Source organism: Anser anser (assembly GCF_964211835.1).
Source record: "Anser anser genome assembly, chromosome: 6".
Lineage (NCBI taxonomy): Eukaryota > Metazoa > Chordata > Aves > Anseriformes > Anatidae > Anser > Anser anser.
This window is the reverse complement of record NC_139726.1, coordinates 40,234,559-40,256,450: the sequence shown is the minus strand read 5'-3', so window position 1 is coordinate 40,256,450 and position 21,892 is coordinate 40,234,559. Positions and strand designations below refer to the sequence as shown.

The 21,892-nt window shown below is 37.1% G+C and overlaps 3 protein-coding genes across 17 annotated transcripts in view; 1 reads left to right on the top strand and 2 right to left on the bottom strand.

The window, feature by feature from the left end:
- Positions 1-12,558, bottom strand: part of SGO2 (shugoshin 2) — a 30,723-nt gene extending 18,165 nt beyond the window's left edge. For all 5 annotated transcript variants that reach the window (XM_083842546.1, XM_083842549.1, XM_083842547.1 and 2 more), the window contains exons 1-2: positions 12,528-12,558; positions 5,853-5,953 (exon numbers count right to left, since the gene is read on the bottom strand). The gene's annotated coding sequence lies outside the window, so the exon portion shown is untranslated. The remainder of the gene's footprint in view (positions 1-5,852; positions 5,954-12,527) is intronic.
- KCTD18 (potassium channel tetramerization domain containing 18) lies at positions 21-10,827 on the top strand. Its single transcript, XM_083842681.1, is given in 8 exon segments — positions 21-1,844; positions 2,712-2,909; positions 3,421-3,611; positions 3,615-3,632; positions 4,566-4,759; positions 5,873-5,967; positions 6,405-6,507; positions 8,357-10,827. Coding segments are annotated over 7 exon segments (1,284 nt in total). The 5' UTR covers positions 21-1,844; positions 2,712-2,752; the 3' UTR covers positions 8,883-10,827.
- A 2,750-nt stretch (positions 12,559-15,308) lies between the features above and the next one.
- The window catches only part of SPATS2L (spermatogenesis associated serine rich 2 like), a 76,543-nt gene continuing 69,959 nt past the window's right edge, over positions 15,309-21,892 (bottom strand). For 10 of the 11 annotated variants that reach the window (XM_083842575.1, XM_083842576.1, XM_083842580.1 and 7 more), the window contains 4 exons: positions 21,344-21,453; positions 20,714-20,816; positions 17,624-17,844; positions 15,309-16,747 (listed from right to left, as the gene is read on the bottom strand). In XM_083842575.1, coding sequence (XP_083698701.1) covers positions 16,349-16,747; positions 17,624-17,844; positions 20,714-20,816; positions 21,344-21,453 — 833 coding nt within the window. In that variant the 3' untranslated portion in view covers positions 15,309-16,348. Of the gene's footprint in view, positions 16,748-16,795; positions 17,462-17,623; positions 17,845-20,713; positions 20,817-21,343; positions 21,454-21,892 lie in introns of those variants that run through there. The other variant, XM_083842583.1, reaches the window with a different exon arrangement.

The window sequence follows — 21,892 nt, the reverse complement described above, 5'->3', positions numbered from 1 at the left end:
AAGGAAATGTGAAATATTTACTGTAGCTCTAACTGACATTCTAATAAAATCAGAATTAAGACAAAAAGAAGCAAGTTCTAAGTAGCAGGAAATCTGAGTAACACAATTTCAAACAAAATTTATTATATTCCTACTATAGCCAGATACAACATGACTTAGACGCTTCTTTCCTTTAATGTCCTTCACTTGTGACTAGAGGAAAGTCTGAATTATAAGACTATGGCCCTAAATAACTGAAACTGCAGTAACATATACATATTTTGATATTCTTAAAATCAAACTGTAGTAATAGACCAGACTATTTTAACACAGCTAACCGTGCAGTGGAAAATGTAGTTGTTCTGCAATTATTTGTTATGCATCCTTTAATTTGGTTCTTTGGTAGATAAACTTGTGGTTGAAATTTTAAATGCTTTAAATATGGTGGTGAAACACTTCTAAAATAAAATGTTGAATAATAATTTAAAAAAGGACTATGAAGGATAAAAATCAGTATGAATTGTTGATATATAACTGAGTTAATTTGCTAGGTAAACAGATAAACTACTTAAATACAATATGGGCACATTTCTTATGGAGTGTAAAGTTAACTGCATTCTTGCTAAGCTGCAGGTATCAATTAGAATATGTTATTAATTTTCTAGGTTTTGTTACCTCTAACTCTATTTTCTACACAGTCAGCTCATACTTTCCAGAAAGTTTGTAGAACCACAGAGTTTGTCACTGTTAAATTTTGTACAGTTACTAATTATTTAGCGTTTGTATCCATAATGATACAAATTACACATACGGGTAGCATATGGTAAAGCATAAAATAAGCTCTTCTTTATGTGCTTACATAATATAACATTGTCTAGTTTGTCCTTAACTATTTTTAAAAAAATGAAGATGCATCTTAGAAGTATTTTTCATATTTATTGATGTTTTCCATAAGGAGGCTGAGACAAGAGCATGAGAATCTAATATTTCACCTTTCTGTTCATGCATGCATTTTGGTGAGCGAACAACCATATTTCAGACATAAACAATTTCTTTTAAAAGGACATTTTTAAGGACACTAAGTCTTTATAAAGTGACTGTATGGGTGAAGCACCCATGACTATAAATTGACTATAGGTGAAGCACCTAGCAGCCTCTACTTATTGGGGCTATTTTAAAGCATTAATGGTTTACTTTTTAACAAGAATTGTGCAAGCCTGAAGCAGAAAAAAATAAATAAAAAAGGATTTCACATACAAGCATCAGGAAAATAAAATAAAATCTGTAATGCCTGTGTTCACATATGTTATCTAAAGCTAAACAGACTGCTGCTGTCCCTGAAGCAAGGAAGTTGGCCTGCTCAAAGGGACAAGCAACCACATTCAGTCAGTCCAGAAAAGACTGGCTGACCTGAAATTATTTTTCTGCTTTTAACCATAGCAGAACTTTTCCTTCATCATGCTCAGATCATGTATCAGTACCACATTATCCTTGTGAAAACACCTGTCTCAATGAGTGCTGCAATTCGGGATGTGCCATCCCAGGCAAAACAAACACCCATCACCCGGGCTTCCACACTGGGCTGAAGCGGAGGGCGAGGACACCAAAACCGTGCCCGAGGGACCCCGCCGGTGCAGAGGAGGCAGGGGGCGCCTACTCCCCGCACCTTGAGGCCGGGCCGGCCGGCGGAGAGCCCGGCCGGGAGCTGCCGCCGCGGCCGCCCAGCACAAGGGCTGCCCCGCTTCCCTCGTCGCTCACACACCTCTGGCCCAGCCCTTCCTGCCGCCATTTTGCGGAGCCGAGCAGTCCCGGCAGCGGCCCGGCCCGGCCCGTCAGGCCCGGGGAGGCGGGACGCGGCGGTGCAGGTAACGCGGGCCGCCGGCCCTGGGCGCAGAGCGGGCTGACGGGCCGCCCTCCCCGCCTCGTGCGCGCCGAGGCCCGGCCTGTTGTGGGCCGGCCGGCGGCCCCCGGCGAGCGGGGGGGGGCTTTCCCGTCCTGCAGGCCGGCTCCCCGCAGACAAGAGGGGAGAGCCCTAGCCTGCTGCGGGGGCAGCTTTTAAACGAGTGGTTTCCATCGGCCTCCTCGAGGGGCTGCGGTCAAATCAGCTGGTTTTGGTGAAGCAGTAGCAGTTGCCGGGAAGAAAGCGCATACTGCGAGTTAACTGCTCCTTAGAGTTCATGATCTAAGAAAAAACCAAACTTTTGAAGATTTTCTTCTGATTCGTGTGCCAAGTATTTTCTGTTCACGCAGGACCCCTCATCCTGCAGGGAGCTCAAGGCAGATGCAAGCACGGGATGTGTGGCATTAGTGATGTGACAGCTTCAACCACTAATTAAAGCAGTCTTAATTAAAGATCAGATTTTTTAAAAGCCAAGTTATTAGTACAAAATTATTGTACTTTTAGTGCTTTGAACTGCACTCAGATTAAGAGTTCCCAGAATGCATTTTTTTTTACTGTACTTCCAGTGCTCTTTTCACACATACTGACCACAAAATCCTGCTTACCCATTTGCCTCAAAAGATTAACTTTGCATTTTCCTAGCAATATAAAATACTGTTACACCTTCAAGTAAAGGTGTAGATTATTTGGCATTTTGCACCAATACATGTCCAGAACTGTCTCCAAAGCTGTTGTACAATTTTATGTAAAAAATCCGTAAGTGCTAACACTTCGATCCGTGTGCAGTACGTTCAGTCTTAACTAGTATTAGTTTTATTTTTATCTGTTACAGGTTTGAATAGCTCATAATTAACATTATTATCTGCAAATGCAATGGAAGATGGCAAGACTGAAGATGGGCAGGGTATTCTACGACTTAATGTACGAGGATGTTTATATACTGCCAGACGCGAGTCTTTATGCCGCTTTAAGGATTCAATGCTAGCTTCCATGTTTAGTGGACACTTTCCTCTGAAAATGGATGAATCTAGTAAATATGTTCAAGCTACACATAAAACATTCTGACTAGAGAGCTCTGTGGCAAATATATGCATTTATATATGCATTTTATTGTATATATCTTCTCCCAATCTGCTGAGCATCAGTTGTTTAGTTGAATTCCAGGATTTAAAACAATTATGCATGCATGACTTTATGAGTAATTCATCTGAATTCTGTGGGACACTTCCTGTTTGCAAACACACGTGTTTTTACAGTGCTTAGCCTTTCCTTGTCACAGTCAAAAACTATCAAATATACTACTACAGTAGTATTTTTGCAAAAATTCCAAACACAGAGTTCTTCACTGCACTATAAATTTTATCTTCATGTATTCCAGTGAAACAAAGTAGTAGTTTTAAAAGAATAGACAAAGTATACTTATTCCTCCTAAGTAAACAAGTTTTTTATAAAGGCTTTACTTGGTGATTTGGTAGAATGTGACAAATCTGTCTTCACTTGTTGGAAGCAGTATTTTTAAATCATTGTATTTATGATTTCAGGGGCTCGTCTAATCGATCGAGATGGAAACCTATTTAAATATCTTTTGGATTATCTCCATGGAGAAGTTCGGATTCCTAAAGATGAACAAATTCGAATTGCATTGCAGGAGGAAGCAGATGATTTCGGCATCCCTTATCCTTACAGCCTGACTGACCATCTGGCCAGCGAAATTGAGACATATTCTTTAAGGTAAAACATAGAGCTTAAAAAGGTCTTGACATTTCTTATATTTTTGAATATACATTCTAAGCTACAACATTCATTAGCATCAGATACTAAAACTAAGTATGCACAAGTGAGCACTTTTTAATCACCACTTCAAATCACCACCAAATTCAGAGTTTTTGGATAAGAAATTGTAATATTGATAATACAGTCATGGTCATCAAGGATATCAGCTTTTCCATCACTGCAGTACAGCAACAGTTTAAATTTGACTCTCATTTACATGCAAGTCTGCTGTAAAAGCTTGCATAGTAGGAAATATGTTGCATAGTTCTCTATTTGCCTTCAGATTTTACTTGAGATTACTTCAGCATGTTTTTGTCTGTTTTACAAACATCCTAAAACTTGGAAGATAAAATGTACCTTGCTATTTTTTTTAGAATAGGAAAGTAGAGAAGAAAATTAATATATTAGTTAAAATCTTAAGGTCTGTCTATTCTAGTGTAAATGCTAATTTAGAAGCTAATTCTAATTAACTGATTGGAAATTAACTTCAATTACCAGGTATGACTGTGTTAACCCTGATGTTGTCCGTTTGGGACTACATTGACAGTCATTTATGTTCTCTTAGACAGTTATTGTTCCATGTATTTTAGATTCTCCCTTATTCATCACCTTTTGAAAAGCATAAAGCATTTCTAAACTTTTCAGTTTCTCTTCAAATTAGGGATTAGTCCTGTCTTTTAAGTATTCATGTTATCTCTCTATGAATTTCTTCTAGTTGTATGATATTCTGTTAACATCAGATAAGAAATACCGCACACAGTATTCTAGATAAACTACATCCTTGATCTACTTAAAAGAGCTCACCAGTACAGTTAAGAAAACTTAAGAAAACTTCACTATGAAAGCTTATTCAACTAAAAATAATGAATTATTAATATTTCTACTTTTGTGTTTTATGTGTTTTTTTTTCCAGGCTTTGTTAGATTTTTGTGATTCTTATAATTTAGTCTGCACCAAGCCTACAGTTTGGGTCCTGCACTATCTCAGCACCTCTGGGGCAAGCTGTGAAAATAAAATTATTGGTGTGTATGCCACAAGAGCTTATGGGATTGATGTAATTAATAAGGAGCTAGGAACAAAAATTGATAGTAAAAACATTTACAAAAGGTAAGAGGAATTTCAAATATATGAAAGCACTATGAAGTGAGACTATAAACACATAATAATACCTAAATATTATTTTATGTAGTTCATATAACATTGCTATACTATAAATCAGTGGTAGGAATCAGATTTTTTACTGCTTTGGAAACAGCTAGCTAAGACAATATTTACATTTAACAAAATAAAGATAAAGACTAAGAACAAAGTACAAGAATTCGAGAATCTGCAGAAGGTTGCTAGCATGCAATTGGTCTGAGATCTCATAATGTTTTAGTTGCTATTTTTAAAATGTCTCAACCATTTATAATTACTGTAAAATTTAGGATATTTACACTAAATATCATGAAAAATCCCCATCCAGAAAAATTTTCGAAAACCGTTCACAAGGTTGGCAATGATTAAAGGAATTGTATTTTGCAGTCTGTTATGATAGCTGAAAGAAATATTTAACATAGAAAAGAACTGAAGATAAAAGGAAATGGTTGTAATTCTTTAAAGGACACTTATATGTCAACTATAACATTAATGCATTTTTACAATAGTATTTTTAAGATATTAGTAGAGCTGTACTTATGAGTGTCTAAAAGCAATTTGCCTTTCTCTTGGTCCCACAGTGCAGTCTCATAAGTGTAATTCACTATGAACCTTTTGAAATACGACTAAGGTATTGCTTCCGATATTTCATCATCTTTATAGTAAAGATGCATATTCTCCTAAATTTAGGCTGGGAAAATCAGGCCTTTGTCCTCCTACTGTGTTTTCCCTTTGAAAATATGCTTGAGATTTAGAAGAATAGACTTTGCATCATTAATTCAGTAATTATTTTGTCATGAACATCCATTCTTTCCAGAATACCCTTTTTAGCAATAGGTGTTCACAGGCATGCATATCATAGGAGGATGGCTATTTGGAACCTCTTATACAAACAAAAATGAAATCTAAGTAACATTTTCTTACCCCTTGTACAAAATATTTACTAATAAGTTTTTTAATAGGTAGAATTTGGGAAAAGAAATGGTAGGTATTATAAAGATAACTCTATTTCATCAGTGTTACATTTTTAAGGACCTAGCTAGATTTACCACAAAGATGTTACCTTTAAATCAATATTTCTAGAGAAGCTGGAAATAATGTCCAATACATCTGGAGCTATTACTCAGTAGCTGAACTGAAAAAGATGATGGATGCTTTTGACACCTGGGAAGGAAGAGGTAGAGAATTAATTTTTTTTCCTTCTATTTCAGTAGTAGTATTTTTCTACAGAAAAATGAGAAAAAGTATTTGCCAATTAACTATAATAAAATCTGCATGTTTTCACCAATTCACCATTTGACAGGTAAAAATGTCATCAGAGTGGCTATTTGGAAGGAAAGTCTCAAGTAATATTCCAACAAGCTGATGTGAATTGACATGAATTAACAGATGTAGTGAGAACTAATCTGCATGCAAGAGGTGATCAGCTACCAGCATTGAGTATTCTGGTGGAAACCCTAGAAGCATGCTGGTTGTAAGCACAAGTGCTCCACAGGTCAACATAGTTTCAAAACTGAGTCTACATATAAAATACATGCGTTCATGTAGTCAGTTGTATGTATACATAATGCTGTGTTCTCTCAGCTCATCAATATAATGTCCCTTTGAAACGCAGGTGTTAGCTACTGGAGAGTACCTCAGGAGTTGATTGAATGTTGGACTCTAGAAGAGTGCTCACTGAAAGGCAGTTTACATCATATGCCTCTAGTTCGTAAAAGGTATGCTAATTTTCACAAGTGGCTTAGAATGAAACAGAAAACAACAGTCATTTTTTTGTATAATTTCAGGTTCTTTGAATGTTTTTTCTGTTGTTTCTATTAACATTTTTATAAAATGCTTTATAATCACTGACAGCTTGAATGTGGAACTGACCTTGCTAGAAATAAATTATCTTTTTTAGGCTGCTGAAACTCTCCCCTCCCCTCCCCTCCCCTCCCCTCCCCTCCCACTTCAGTCTTCAAAACATAATTTCAGAGTGGAGGGAGTAATTTCAAAAAGTACTAACAGTATTAGCTAAATGGACTGAAAAATCCTAACTGAAAAGTTTAAAAGGTTAAGTGATTTTCACATTTGTAACATGCCTTCCTTTCTTACTAGAATTTCTTCTTTTCAGTTTTACAGTTATACTTCTGACAACACCTCCATTCTCAATATATTACATAAGAACAGCCTTTGCAGGGTGCAGCTACGCAGTTGGATCTGAGCCACTCTACCATCCACTTTGCTGCTAAATAGGAGGGGAGGATCCTGATGACCTTTCTCTGTCTCTGGCCATGCTGTCATTTCAGCAGCAGCCATACAGACATATCAGCACAGTGGTCCAACTGAAAATTCCTCTCCCCATCCTCCCCATTTTTCTGGATACTGCATTCTTTGCTTTTCATAGTTCAAACAGGAAGAAGTAGGATCAGTGGACTGATTGCCAAATACGTTCCTGAATGCTCCACTAATCCCATTGGCTACTTCATCTCCCATCTCTCTGCTTTGTCTTCTAGTTATTCTGTACCCTCAAAAAGCTATATCCATTATCTTCAGTAATCCTGGTGAGAGCATATACCATCTTGAAATATTGTAATTTAACCTGGTTACTGATATTTTACCTGTACTTCACTACTGCTGTTAAAACACCAAGTCTTTGAATGCTTAAGCTTTCCTTTTTATTTTAGTGGTTCCTTTGATCTAAGATGTGCAGATGATGAGATTATGTTCTTAACTTAGAGCTCTGACGAAAACCTCCTTAGGCTCATTATAAGCACTAAGTCATTTGCAGGCTTTCTGTTTGAACAAGGTCACCATATACCACTTCTTTTATAAGAAATATTACTCTTTCATATTGTTTACTTTTTGGGTATGAATTCCTGTAGTATTTCAGAGATCTTTTAAAATCCAAAATACAAGTACCCTGAAGAATATCAATGCTATTGTAGTGTACCTTACTCTGTTCTTTAATGGCCTTCACAGTTAGTTACTTAAAAATTGCTTTCTACTTACGCCAGAGTTGTCATGAGACTCCATAGGCTTTCTTATGTAGCTTTTCTTATCTTTTTCTCTTGAAAGATTGATTATTCATAATAATTTACATTGGAAAGAGAGGGGGGAGGAAGAAAGAAGGGATATTTTTCTTCTTCTTTTCTCAAATTACATAGCATAGAACTCTAAATCTACAGTTCTTGTGCAGTTGGCTCTGAAATTTTTGTAGATATTTTAAAACTTACCAGATTAATGTCCAGTGAATTTTCTATCAGATAGAAACTGTACTTTATTGTAATATTTTCTTTCAGTAACTACTGCTTTCTTTCTCATTTATTTTCACTTAGCAGTTTGTGTACCATATCTTTTACCATTTTTAATGTGTCGTATTACACAGGTAGAAGATAGTGCTGGTACTATTGACACAAAGGCAAGCTTGACTGCAGTGATGAACAGCTGAGAACCATAAATGATACTGTAACAAGCAAAAATGAATAGAATTTCAGATTTGAGCATTGTCTATTTTGTAATGATGTTACAAGAAGAATAACTAAAATACATAGTTTGTTTCTTCAATTTAAGTCCTTTGTTTTACAGACTAACTGACTTCACTGAAGAGGAAAACTATTTACCACGTAAAGTGGGTCCCAAGCCAATTAGTTTCTCAGGTCCTTCAACAAGTACACACATCAAAGTTAAGAATTCAGCTTCATTAAAGGTAGCTGCTTGCAATGCTTCACGTTCTGCAGTAACTCTTAAACGACCCAATAGTGAAAGTTTGATGCTGCACAAAGTAGCTTCTAAAACTGAATCCACAACATGCACATCAGAGCCCAGCAATTCCCAGTTGCCCTGTGGAAGGCAGAGTGCTGATTATGGAACACCATGTCAAATGACTTTGAAGATCTCAGTGTCTAGAAAGCCTGTAAGCAGCCGTGTAGTAAAGCTGAAGCGAACTCCACTTTTTCTTGCAACGCCATCTCAGTCATCATCTTCTGTGTCCAGTAAAACAAGTGAACAGGACAATGCTGCGGTTGAAATTCCTACTACTTCTATGGTACTAAACAAGAAACAACCAGCTGTATTAGCAGAGAGTATTAAGACTGATAAAGTGGATGGATAATGTTTGAGTCAGCCCGATAGGCTGGACAGCTTGGCATCGTCTAGTCAAAGAAGAGCTCATCATCTCATGTTGTCATGTATTCGAAGATTTGGTAGAAAATCATGGTGAAAAAGTTAATCAAGAGCATAGAGAGAAATGGCTTTACATGAGCAGTGAATTGTATTTTCTGCTTTATTTCTAATTATTTTTTAGAAGTTGGGAGGAAGAAACATGGGCTAAGAAACACAGCATGTGACGTGTAATATGGTATCTCACATTTGTATTTCTGTCAGGCTGTACTAGTACAACTGACTTTTTTTAAAGGGAGTATGTGCAAAGCATAAAAGATGACCCATTTTTTAACTTTAACTACAGGTAACATTAACTAGGGATAATTTCCTTAATCCATATATTTGACTTGGGTAAAAAGTAGATAACCATGAGTACCAGTTATTAGATACAAGTTTGTCACAAGTATGCAAGATACTGAGTACTGTGAAGATTTATTTTTTAAGTTGAATGCACAATTACTGGTACTTTTTATGAGGGTAAGTCACCATTTTATTATTAAGAGCAATTAAAGGGACCCTCTTTGCTTGTACACTGTGAGAAAACGCGTAAATACAGTGAAGGAGGAGCATGGCTAGGGAGCAATAAGGCAGTTTTTTCCATAGACCTGAAAACTACGCGTACTATTTTCCTACAGGGGTGTCATCTGCCACTGGTTCAAGGCTGCTGCAGGCAGTGGTGCAGCCTTTGCGTTCTATATTACACTGCTGTTGGATGTATTTTCTACAACTGCAGGGAAGCTTACAGGTCTGAGTTGCAGCTTGTGTTCCTTTGTCCTTCTGCATGTCCTTTTAAATGAGTAGGGGACAATCTCAATTTCTGTGCAGCAAAGCAGTGTTAACAGATGTGCTCTGGTTTGAAGAAAGATAGAAGAATCCTTCCTTCCTCCAGAGCAGGATGGAGAAGATGCTGGGTTTCTTGTCCTCAGTGGTACTAGGGTCAATTTTGAGCAATGATACTGAAGTGAAGAGCTGCTGTATGTTTCAATCAGCAAAGGAAAGCAGAATTTAGCTCACTTCTTTTTAAAAAGTCCTTCTGGTTGTTTAAACTAACACTGTTTGAATTTTCCAAACTTGTCTTCATTTTTTGTCCTTGTTTGTTATGGTTGGGTTTTTGTTGTTGGTACTGCTGTTGAAACACACTAAATACAGCTGGCCTTAAGTGTTGAGAAGTCCTATCACATTGCCAAAATGAAATGTTCTTAAAATTCCTGAGACTATTAGAATTATGGGAGGGTTATTTAAGTGTTTTATTTTTACATCATTTAGAATAAATGACAGTTCCAGGCTTTTCATCATAACCATAAGGACTTGAAATTTCATTTGCAAAAGTAAAAAAGAAAAATAAACTCTTATATACTAACAGTTTTAAGGAGGCATTTTGCCACATACAACAGTTACTGTAAAAGAAAGCAGTACTGTAACTTTCTGCGATTGGTATAGATATGCGTAGATATATATATATATTCAAGACCAGCTTCCTTTTAAAATCTATTGTTTTTTTCCTTAAACAATTAACCTAAAAAGCAACAGTCCCAAGGCTCTTCATGTCTTGAAGACCAGAAAAAGCAAAAATTACAGAAAGATACTAACACTGTAATCTCGAGTGTGCAACTCATCATTGATGAAATACAAAACGCTCTGACTGAAAGGCAGTTTTTAAATACCCGTCTTGCATGTGACTTTTATTTCAGTATTTACTGAATAGCTGAGCCCTTTAACATGTAACTTTGTCTTTTTACAATGCTTCCTAAAGCAGATTTCCTTCCTTTTCAACTTGTGATGAATTTGTAGGCTTCTGTAAACATCATGCAAAAGCTCACAAAAAGTACGGACTTTTACATGTGTAAAAAGAAGTTTTAATAATAATCCTGTCAGACTTCCTGAGTCTGCACTAGCTCAGTGTTTGTGTAATCATTCTGGTAGCACAGTATTTTTTATGTAGCATTCATGTTATTTGCATTACAGGGGCTTCAATGAGTATCATCTTTGTAGACATACTGGCTTGTGGTGAGAAAAAAGTAAAAACCACTCCCTTTAATTTGAGTAGATGAAACACTGAATGAAAGTGGCTGCGGTGAGGAGGTAGAGCAAGGTTTTTTTTACTTTTTTGGGGACTTGATTTTTTAGTAGGATGAGATGTAAACATGTTTATTTAAACTCGTCTGAGGGAGTACTTTCATCTTTTTTTTTTAATCGCTATGAAGTTTGCTAATAGATTCTTGTGACCGATGGACTGATGTTAAACAGCTTTATGACAGTTGAATAGAATTACCCTTCAAGGTGACTTTCTCTATAAAAATAGCTTTGTCTATATACATCCCAAACCTTTTAAATTGTAGAAGTTAAATAGCATTTAATCTCTCTGGGGATTAGGTCAAAATAAATGAAATTTGCCAGTCCTAGGATTAGTCATCCCTTAAACTGGCTAACAGACTGTTTTTTGAGGCCTGGAACAAAGAGCAGAAATTCTTCAAGTCTGACAGTTTCCTGCAGGTTAAACATTCCTCAAAAATGTACGTTCCCAAGTTTATTGGAAGTCTGCAGTTTTGGTAATGTTTCATTTGTCCAACTCAATCAGAGAGGTACCAGCTGGTACTGCATCTGCGCTGATTAACTCTGATATGCTGTATGTACGTACCAGGCAGTTTGACTGGGGAAACTAATACAGCTACCTTTTTTTTTTTTTTTTAACAGTTGGGATTAGACACTTTGTCAACTGGTGTGACAATGGCTTACTTTGCATCTTTGTGAAATTATCACTCGTTATAGAAGAGACCACATGCATGAAGTTAGTTCAACCTAGTAATCAACTAGCTGCGCTCTAAAGGCTGACATTTCCATCACCAATGTATTTTGATGCATTTTTTTTTCTTATGAACACTGTCTAAACTTCCAGTTTAGTCTGCACATTCACATTGTCTTTCCAAATTATCTGTGATATAGGCCAAGGAGATTAAAACGAAAAGAAAAAAAAAAGCACATTCCAAATTAATCTCTAGAGAATTACTCCTCTGGGATTAAGACTGTGATACAATAGGCCTATTACCACCAAGATGTGTTTCAAATAGATGTAATTTTATCTGTATGTTTCAGAGTATCAAGAACTCATTTGTACGTGAAGTAAGCAAGCAGATATTGTTTCATGTGTTAGGCACATGTTAACACTGATGCTCAGGGAGAGTTTTCATCAGGCTTGTTTACAGGTAAAGGGCCATGTAAATACAATGCAATTAAATGAGCCTCTGTGAACTCAGTGTTAATTCAGGGATGCTTATCTACAAAATACAGTTCAAATATATAAATACTAGTAAATAAAAATTCACGTTTCTCTCAAGACAGTATTGACTTCACATACAGTATTGCTCCTAATGAAGCTACCTCTTTTTACTTTCAAACTGTTATTTAGCCTGCCAGCTCTTCCCGAGCAGAAAAGTACTCTTTTAAACCTACTTTAATTAAATTGCTTAGATAACAAACGTCATGTGGTACAAATCTTACTATGGCTAAGAAGACATACCAATACTACCCAGGAGTAAGAAGATTTAAGAAGATTTCATCTACTTAAATTCTTCTCAATCTATGAAGAAGTTCTCACCTGATAAAAACAGGAAGGCAGTTGTGCTATCAGAAACTTGAGTGTCAAGCTGCCTGTTCCTTAGCTGCAGTTAAAGAGCCAAAGTGTGGTTAGAAATAAAACTCTGTAAATACTTGCGGTGGCAAAGCCCCACAAAAAGCTAGATTCAATTTGGCCAACAGCTTTTAACAAAAGGTTAATCAGTAGAAACACAGCTGATTTACAAATCTTTGTTCTTTTCTGAGCTTTTGGGGTATTTCTTCTTACAGAATTTTATTTTGCCCCCCCCAAAATCTGTCTGCTTATACCAGAATTTACCACTCTTGGCTGGAAATTGCTTTGCAAATTCACTAGGCCACGTCATCAGCTGTGTAGCATGCCCACAGTTTACATGAAGAATGTGGCCATTTTCTAAGTTGCCCCCTTCCTGTATATATCTTTTAAATCATTCTAATTTCTGGTACAACATCCATGAATGTTTTGTTACAGCTTGTTTTAGTTGTTTGCCATACTAAAATAGCTGTATTATCTCAAGTTTCTGGCAAATTTCTATTACATGTTGAGGTGGGTAACTGGCAGTGGTACTGAAGCATGGGACCTCTACGGCCCATGGTGCTTCTGCTGGAGTCACAAGTGTATGAAAGTGAAGAGTATAGTTGATTTATAAAATCCTGATGCATCCCAGTCTCTACACTGTGAAACAGACCCACTATAGGAACTGCCATCCATACAAACTCAGACCAGGTGGTCTCTTGTAACAGCAGGGTCCAGGAAAGTGGTATGAAAACCAGAGGATTAACTTTTCCTTTCCAGAATTACTAGTTTCAGTTTTAGAGTGAGTTTTTCAATGACATTAAGTTATTAAAAAAAACCAAAAAACCATGATGAAGTTGTTTAAGTTTGGCTTAGTATAACCTGGCTATGTTGAATTACATTCTCTTTCTAGTTTTCCAAGCACATATTTGGTCGTTTATTTTGCTGAGTTCTACTGTTAGTCTCAATTCAATCATACATAAAAGACAAAAAGATCAAACCTGCTTTTAAATACTGCCCTTTTGGACACGTTTCCAAAGAGCACACAAAATGCAATGGGAATTCCATGATTTCGGTGATGACAAACAACTGTATTTACTTTGCAAAGTAGGGGATTTATTTTTTTTTTTTAATTTATTTAAAAAAGGCTTGCTGGCCTGAAAGTCAAGTGTCAGCCATCCCTTGCTTCTCTCACTGACCCCTGTACAAATCCATTACATTAAAAAGCGTATCACACATAATTGGCTTTGACTACACGTAACTAAGACAAACTCTGAAGATTACAAGAGTTCTGTTGAAGATAAGCCCACTTATTAATTACTTATGAGTATGGCGAGCAGCAAGACGCCCCTCGAAACTGGCAAATACAATTGCAGCCACAGAGACATAAGAACTGGAAGACAAAGCAGTAACATTGACAGAGCTGTTTCACAGCCCAGCCATGCAACATAGTTAAAATGTGTACTGCAAAACTAAAGCATATTTGATGCATCAAGACTGCAGAGTTCCCAGAACCAGCCCACTCTCCAGCCTGACCAACTCCACACTTTTCTCTCTCATCAACAAGTATGTGTTTGCATCATAGTCTGATGAGAAATGCTGTCTCTCACCTGTTAATCCTGGATCTGTCATGCATTGAGCCTCTTGCACATCAAAGATTAGTGGTACTGAAGAGTGCAAGGTCATCCTGTTGTATTATTATTTATATCACAAATTTCATTTATTTTGTGGAAGGCTGCCTGTAAGGATGTTGACTTATGGAATAAAATAACTTTCAATAATCCTGTTAAGTGGAGAAGCTATGAGGAAGGAGTAAAAGTAATTACAGATATATCAGATTTCTTTCAGGATAGAGTACAAGGAGAGATACAAATAAGTTTCACAAATGATGTAAGCACAATATAGTAAGATTCCTGTGTAAGAGCTGTACAGAAATTGTCATTACATCTCTCACTGTGAGGTTACAGGTCAAGCTGTACATCAGCAGACAAATTTTGAAAAGTTGCTTTTCTGATGGGTGTGCACAGCACAGATTCTGGAATTTCAGTTCCATTTACTCAAAGCATTCAAACTAAAAACTTGATAGGTAATTAAAAGAAGGTTTTTTGCAAAGCTAAGAAAAGCCAGAGTTTACCTACAAATATTAATTTTTCTCTTACAACTATTCCAAATGAAGATGAGCTGTTTGCTTTGTAGAACAAGGTTTTACCAATATTCACATGGAAAAAACAGTACACAGATATCAAGAGAAATAATAAAATTATCCATAAGCAATGCAGCTTGCTTTCTGTTTTGTGATTATTTTTTGAGGGCTACACAGGAAAAGTGAAAGTAGTAAGTGTGCAGTCAGCTAACAGAAATTAGGCAGAGGAAACTGGCATAAAGCAATAGCAAACAGTAACATAGGAATAAACTTTTAAAGATACTCAAGCATCCTGCTCTTACTGACCTTAGTGGAAAATAGACCCTTTTACACCTTTCTGATTCTGACCCTCAGGCCTCTAGTTCACTTGATGCTGGGTCTCAATTCTGACACCTTGCTATGTTAAATAACTTCTAATGTAAGATTGTCCAGGAGGATCAACTCTGTTCTTATGGGAAGGTGCTCTTCTGTGCACTTCTGGCACTGGAATCTAGCTAACAGCAAAAGCCTGTTCCAATCCAAATTCAAACTGAAAGCCTCCCAGCTGATATCAGTTGAATTAATCAAACATAATTTGAATAAGATGACAAGTGGTTAGGTAGTGCAAGGCAGGAAGCACCAGAATATTTTAGAAAGGAGATTTTAATTTTTTTGAAGAAACAAGTTTTCTGAAATACAGAATCATAACATTAACACTAAGATATTTATTTTAATAGAAAACTCAGAAAGATGTAATATCTGCTTAAATTTGTACCTCCACATTCTGCTGCACATTGCTGTAACAGATTTATTAGTCATAGCTCATTATGGACAGATGGTTCCTACAGCAAAAATATAGAAAAATAATTTGGATTCAAGTCTAGAACACCTGTGACTTTTCATATGCAAAAAAATAAATCCAACTAGTCATTGAAAAGTGGCTGATAAGTATGGAGAAAAGGGCTGTGCATGTGACTAGCCATGACTATATACAATCCAAACTTGAATGAAATGAGCATTTTCATAAAAATAGTTTGTCAATGAAAAATACCAATATGTAATACATTTAATACAATTTATAGCTACATTTAAAGATGTCAGTTTATGGAATAATAAGCTAAAATCCAATGTACTGCCTTTTCAAGTTTTTTCGTATATAGCAATATTGTGTGTATACAGTGTGCATGCGTGTGTGTGTGTGTATACATGCACACAGATACATGCACAGAAAGAAAAAGGTGTATAGAGATTGCAGAAAAATTCTGTAAGATTATTTGATTTCATTGCAGACTGCAGCACACAGCCGTCCTGGGATCCTTCTAATACAGGCTGCTCAAAAAAAATAACACAACAATGCTGACTGGTATAACCACGTATCTACAACAGGTCTGTGTTGTGACATTAATTCTCAATTCATTTTTCCAATCTAGATTTTATTCTTCTAAGAAGTAAATGCTGCTTTGGTAAGATTCTGTACTATCATGACAAAGTAACGGTGAAGATATTGGGCAAAGCCTTGAAAGTATAATTTTAATAATTAGTAAGTAGTAAAGATACCAACAAGTTTTAAGCAGCAACAGATTTAAAATGACTATGTTCTGACTTATTTTCTTCACCAACAAGCATCTTGAGCAAGAAACTAAATTGAAGAGATTAAAATTTTTCTGCCTGCCTTCACTGTGACATTTTAAGCCACCAAAGTCACAGCTGGCACCGAAAGAACAGTGGCATCAGTAGAAACCTCCATCCTTGCAGGGCATAAATTGCATTGTGACACCCTGCCAACGCTGCCTCGGAAAGGCCTGTGATCCGTGGTGTCTGCTGTATGATGCTTCCGTCGTGTCTTTTCCAAATGTGTCAGATTCTCTGTGGTCCTTGCAGTTGCGGACTGCTCTTGATTTTTCATAGCTCCTTTATTTTTAGGTCTGAAGTTGTTATGCTGCTGTCTTCTGTGTTCAGACCTGGAACCACTTTTTATATTATTTTGATCTGCCTCATTCCAGGCACCTTGCGACTTAAGAGATCCATTGAGACGGATGTTTTGGTGCTGTGGGTTGAATCTTCGTCTCTGACTAGAAGGCCCATTCTACCCAGAAAGAAATTGAAATTATTGAAAATAACTGTTAGGTTGTCTGCAACCTTCTACAGGACAAGAAATACAGCAATCAGAATTAACTGAAATTGCAGAATAAAATTCTCAGTATAACTAGAGAGGGAAAACAATTTTGATACAACACAAAGACTGAACTATGAGTAACATACTACATCTGAGTAGCCTGGAAACATATGTGGAAGGTTCACCAGAGATGCCAAATTAAAATCTGCCACGATTCAAGAAAAAAATGGAAAAGAGATGAAATACTTGGCTTCTCAACAGCAGCAACTAAGAGGCACTGAAGAAATTATCACTGACTTTTTCTTTTTTTTTTTTCCCCTAAAATACCTTGTCTAGTGAGAAGTACTGTCTAAAGACTGCAGGAAGAACAAAAATTAACATGTAAATTAGTCAAGTTAAGAAACCACATGTTGGGAGAGATGTCCATTGTGATATCTTGCTCAGAGAAAGTTTTGATCAGTAGTAGGAAATGGATGTATTACATTATTTGCATAGCTACCAGGACAGCTGATGCCATACATGCACTGACATTGTGTGTTGCTCCTACATTTCCCTTCACACACCTTTTTAAGCCTCAAAAAAAATGAAACAAAATTCAGACCAGCTTTAGTGGTAGCTTTACCTGAGTAAGCACAACAGCACAAGAACTGTATGAACTGCCTTCATACTGCCTTGAGAATGAATCTGGAAAAGACATACTTGCATACATTTGCATATTTTTGAAAATTGTGAATTAAATATATGATCTACAAACCAGTATTTGATTTTGTACTAACGACTTCCAGTAATAGATGTTAATGTGATTTTTTTGACATCATTTAGCTTAGTTCATAACTGGTTTCTTACCTGCTTATTTGTTGGTATTCCTTGGGAAGAAGATTCTGTAGGATTGGAAGAATGATGACTTTGTACTTTAGTGTTGGGTATTTTGTTATCAGAGTTCTTGGCATTACTAGAGGACTTTCGAGTGTGTGTATTTTGCTTGCCAGTTGTTGCATGTGAGGTCACTGAAGACAGCACTGAACTACATGGTGTTCTTGAGGAATAGTTGTTCGTTGGGTGAGAAACTATGAAAATAAAAAAAAGTATTCTGTATTACCAGTTAAATAATCAACTTCTAAACATAAGGCTGTATTCTCATCCTGCTTACAGTTACTTTTTGTAGCATCATTCTAGCCTTACTTTAGATAACGAAGTAAGTGAGATAACTAGGGTAAGGATTAGATCATACTGTTTTACTTCTTTGGAACTGCCTCCTCATTAAGGGTTTATGGAGACAAAAAAGCCAGTATGGTAGAACCACACTAAGACTAGAACAATTCTGTTTGTACTGTAAATGTGAGGAACCATTTTCCTCAGGGCACCTGCCTGAAGGTTGACCAAAAATAAAAAAAGAGCCTCGGGAGCTACCTTGCTAGTTAGAAACAGACTAGCTTGTGACTATACCAGAGGGCTTAGGAGACAGTCTGTTATTTTAGCACTGTTTAAAAATGAATTGTGCAAAGATCACAGTTGTCTCAAAGCCCATGAAACCAACAGTTAAAATGGACCCATTGCCTATCCTACTAAGTATTTTCAGCTCAAATACAAATCACGTAAGTGTACTTCAGCAAACATTTTTTGTCAATGATGAGTATGAAAGCCCCACTGACTGCCAACCCACGCTTTTGGTTATCCAGGAAAACTTCAAAATTCCTGGCAGCTTCTGGTTTGCTTGCAAATTTTAACCAGTTGGGCTGAACCCACATCCTGCTGGACTGCCTGTCACACTGGTGTTCAATCAGTAATGCTCCTAATTGGATCATTATTCCTCCTAAATGAAGAAACATTGGAAGGAAGCGAGTGGTATGCCAGTAACTCTCTACTGTTTGAGGTCAAAGGAAGTTGTGCCTGTAGACACCATGCACTAATTTGATTCCAGATCATTCACTGATCATGGAAAGCTAAAGAGCCTGGAGCTTGCAGGCTACATACATACTAGCTGCAACACAGGTAATAGCCATGAAAGCTTCCTTAGTATGCCTAAATATTTTTAAAAAGAAAAAAAATAGTCTACTGCCTGTTGCTCTTTCTAAAGAAGTGGTTAACAATGCTTGTCTACCATGGTAGACATGTTTACCATGGTTATCTATCAAACTGGAATTGAATGCAATGCACTAATCGCCAATATATAGACCATGGTACAGTCAGCACTATCAGAAACCACTATTGCTCATCTCATATTTCTGCTCCCTACTTCTTAGTATTTTGAGACACAAGGATTTCTTAACCACTTCCATATCTAGATGTGAAGTGCACCAAACAAATCCTTTACTCCTGCCTCTCTGCATTTCCACAAGCAATTCAAGATGTCTGCTTCTGTGTAATGGCTCCTGGGTAGTCTCAAAAAGGACTCTGAGGCTATTGATGTAAAGTTCTCAACCTTAATTTGCTGTTTTGATTTTTATGATTACAGCATTTCCTTGTTCCCCTCTAGCACAGATGACACAAACTAGAAAGAGCGTTTTCTGTGAGACACCTGATTTTTTATCTAATAGGTACTTCTATTTTTCTACTTTTAGGACAGTAATTTTAGCAACTGAGCACCATCTGTTTTTTGTTGTTGTTGTTTGTTTGTTTTTTAAAGACTCCTACTCACTTACACTAACACCAAATATTTCTCTCAATAGGTGTCCTCTTCAGAAAAACAATGCAATCATTTGCACAATGAAATGAATTTTCTGTAAGATTAGTGAGTTCAGCTGTTATTGAATGCTACTGTTCTCTCTTCCCTAAACCAGACTGCCTCACATGGAAGCACATATAAAAATCCAGTTGCTTGTCATAAAGATCTATTTTTGATAGAAAAGATGTGCAATGGGTAGAACCCATCATCAGGCATCCTGGATGTATGTCAGTCCAATTACTTTTGTTCCTTCAGGGTATGAGATAGGTGCTATGAGGTCACTGAACAATTAGATGCATTGCTGGGAAGTTTATGCCTTCCTTTGAAACATCCTGAGTTGGCTACAATGAGAGACAGGATACAGGCTTAGATGGATCTTCAAAGTGTTCTGCAAAAGCAATTCTTACGGTCTAATGAATAAAACTGATTATGCCTCAAAGGAGTCACTTTTTTAGCTGTGCAATCACAAAACTGCATTAGCAGACCAAGATATGTTTTCCTTTTTTCTATTTCTAGTAACTCCTTGAAAACGTTTCTTTTCTTCCTAAAAATGTTTTCCTTTCACCAAGATGCACTAGTTCAGTATTGTGTTAATAGTTTTTATTCCTGAGTGGTGGTACTGATAGGATATCATAGGGCTGAGTGACAGTTGGGTCTAAGCACTACAGCATTTACTTTTCTGGAGGGGAAAAAAAAAGCACAGCAAAGATGAGAAATAAGCTATCTCACATTTTACAGCAGGAATATGATATTTAGAATAGAAAACGAACATGAATTTCCAAGCAGAACAGGAGGTGGTTTCCAAAAAGTAATATTTGGCTCCTGAAAAACCCAATAAATACTGCTATAAAGTTGGGAACCTGCTTCTTAGCAGGAGATATGTGAATTGGTCTCATAATACTGTGGTCACACAGAGAAGCCTCCAATTTATTAGTTACTCATAAGTAACTACCAAATTTGAAAGTTCCCTACAGCTGAATTGCTTTTTAGATGGAAGACTCCAACTGACCTCAGTAATACTGGGAAATCTCTGACAAAGAGGGCAACTGTGCAGATGCTTTGCTCAACACATGTACAGTGAGCTTAGCATATTGCATACTGTAAAAGTGCCCTGTGTATATTCAGTAAGACTGCTGCATACCATTCCATCAGACTGACTACACGCACATGTGCTGGCATTACACATGCCATTATTTCTGCTCAGCATTTCCTGGATAGGTATGTGGGACATGACATTGAGAACTCGGGTGTGATATATCACCAGCACTTACTCTCTCCACAGAGCTGAATCTGGGTCTTCAGTTGTTCTGTATCACAGGAAAATCGTGCAGACCTACCCAGCTCTTCATCATATTTCCGTTCACTCACAAAGTGCTGCAAAAATACAGGCAAGTTAACAGTAATTTGCATTCTGATCAAAAGACTAAATGGATGGTACAGAAACCAATCAATACTCATCTTAAGATCACTTTAAGGCTCAGCAATCTCTTGACATTGTCCTGTAGGCAGAATCTTTATGCAGAACCAAATATTTTCACATCCTTACCAAATGACAATTCTCACAGCCCAGCGATGGGTGGAGTAGTCCCGCATACAGGAAATGGGTCATTTCATTTGATCACTGAACCTGAAGCTATCGGGTTTACTTGTTAACTGGGTCTGATAAATGATACACAAACAGCTCTACTTCTGAAGGGGATAACTTACACTTCTCTGACAGCAAATGCAGACTGCTCAGATGTCCTACAATGCTTTAAGAAGGTATGTTTTCCCCCCGGAAAGCTAGTTACCCTTTGGTCCATAGTAGGTAGGAATGAGCAGACTGGGCATTTTAACAATACAGTGCTTTCTTCACATTTGCACAAACAGCTAACATAACCAAACAGAAGCAAATGCCTGACCTTAATTTCGGCCCTGAGTTCAGACAGTTGTGCTTCAGCCATCTGACTGGCTAGGTCCGTCAGTCTCTTCAGCTCTTCAGCTTTCTTCTGCCGGGCAGTCAGAATTTCCACTGCCAAATACCAGTAGTCAGTAATTATTGCTAGGATGCTAAATTGGTCCGTAATTCATTCCTTTTTTGGCATTAACACTACACCATGAGGCAAACACACACACCACACTTGAACTCAACAGAATATGATGCTGCTTGTGCAGTTTATTTAACTGAACCGCCCGATGTTGAAATGATCTCAAAATAGGATAGCTATCACAAAGTAAAAGGTAATGTTTAGATAAACTGGGGCAGAAACATGTTGTTTTCAATTTTCCAGTGCCTTATTAAGTACAAATTCAGGAAGCCTTTCATTTAGACACGGAAAGAAGCAGTACATTTGCTGAGACACCAGCCTGTTTCTGAAGACATGCTGTAGTTTATGAATACAGGGGCTTTTTAGCTCCCCTGAAAAAAATCTGTTCATATATGGTTTACGTTTGAATCACAGGCACTGCAA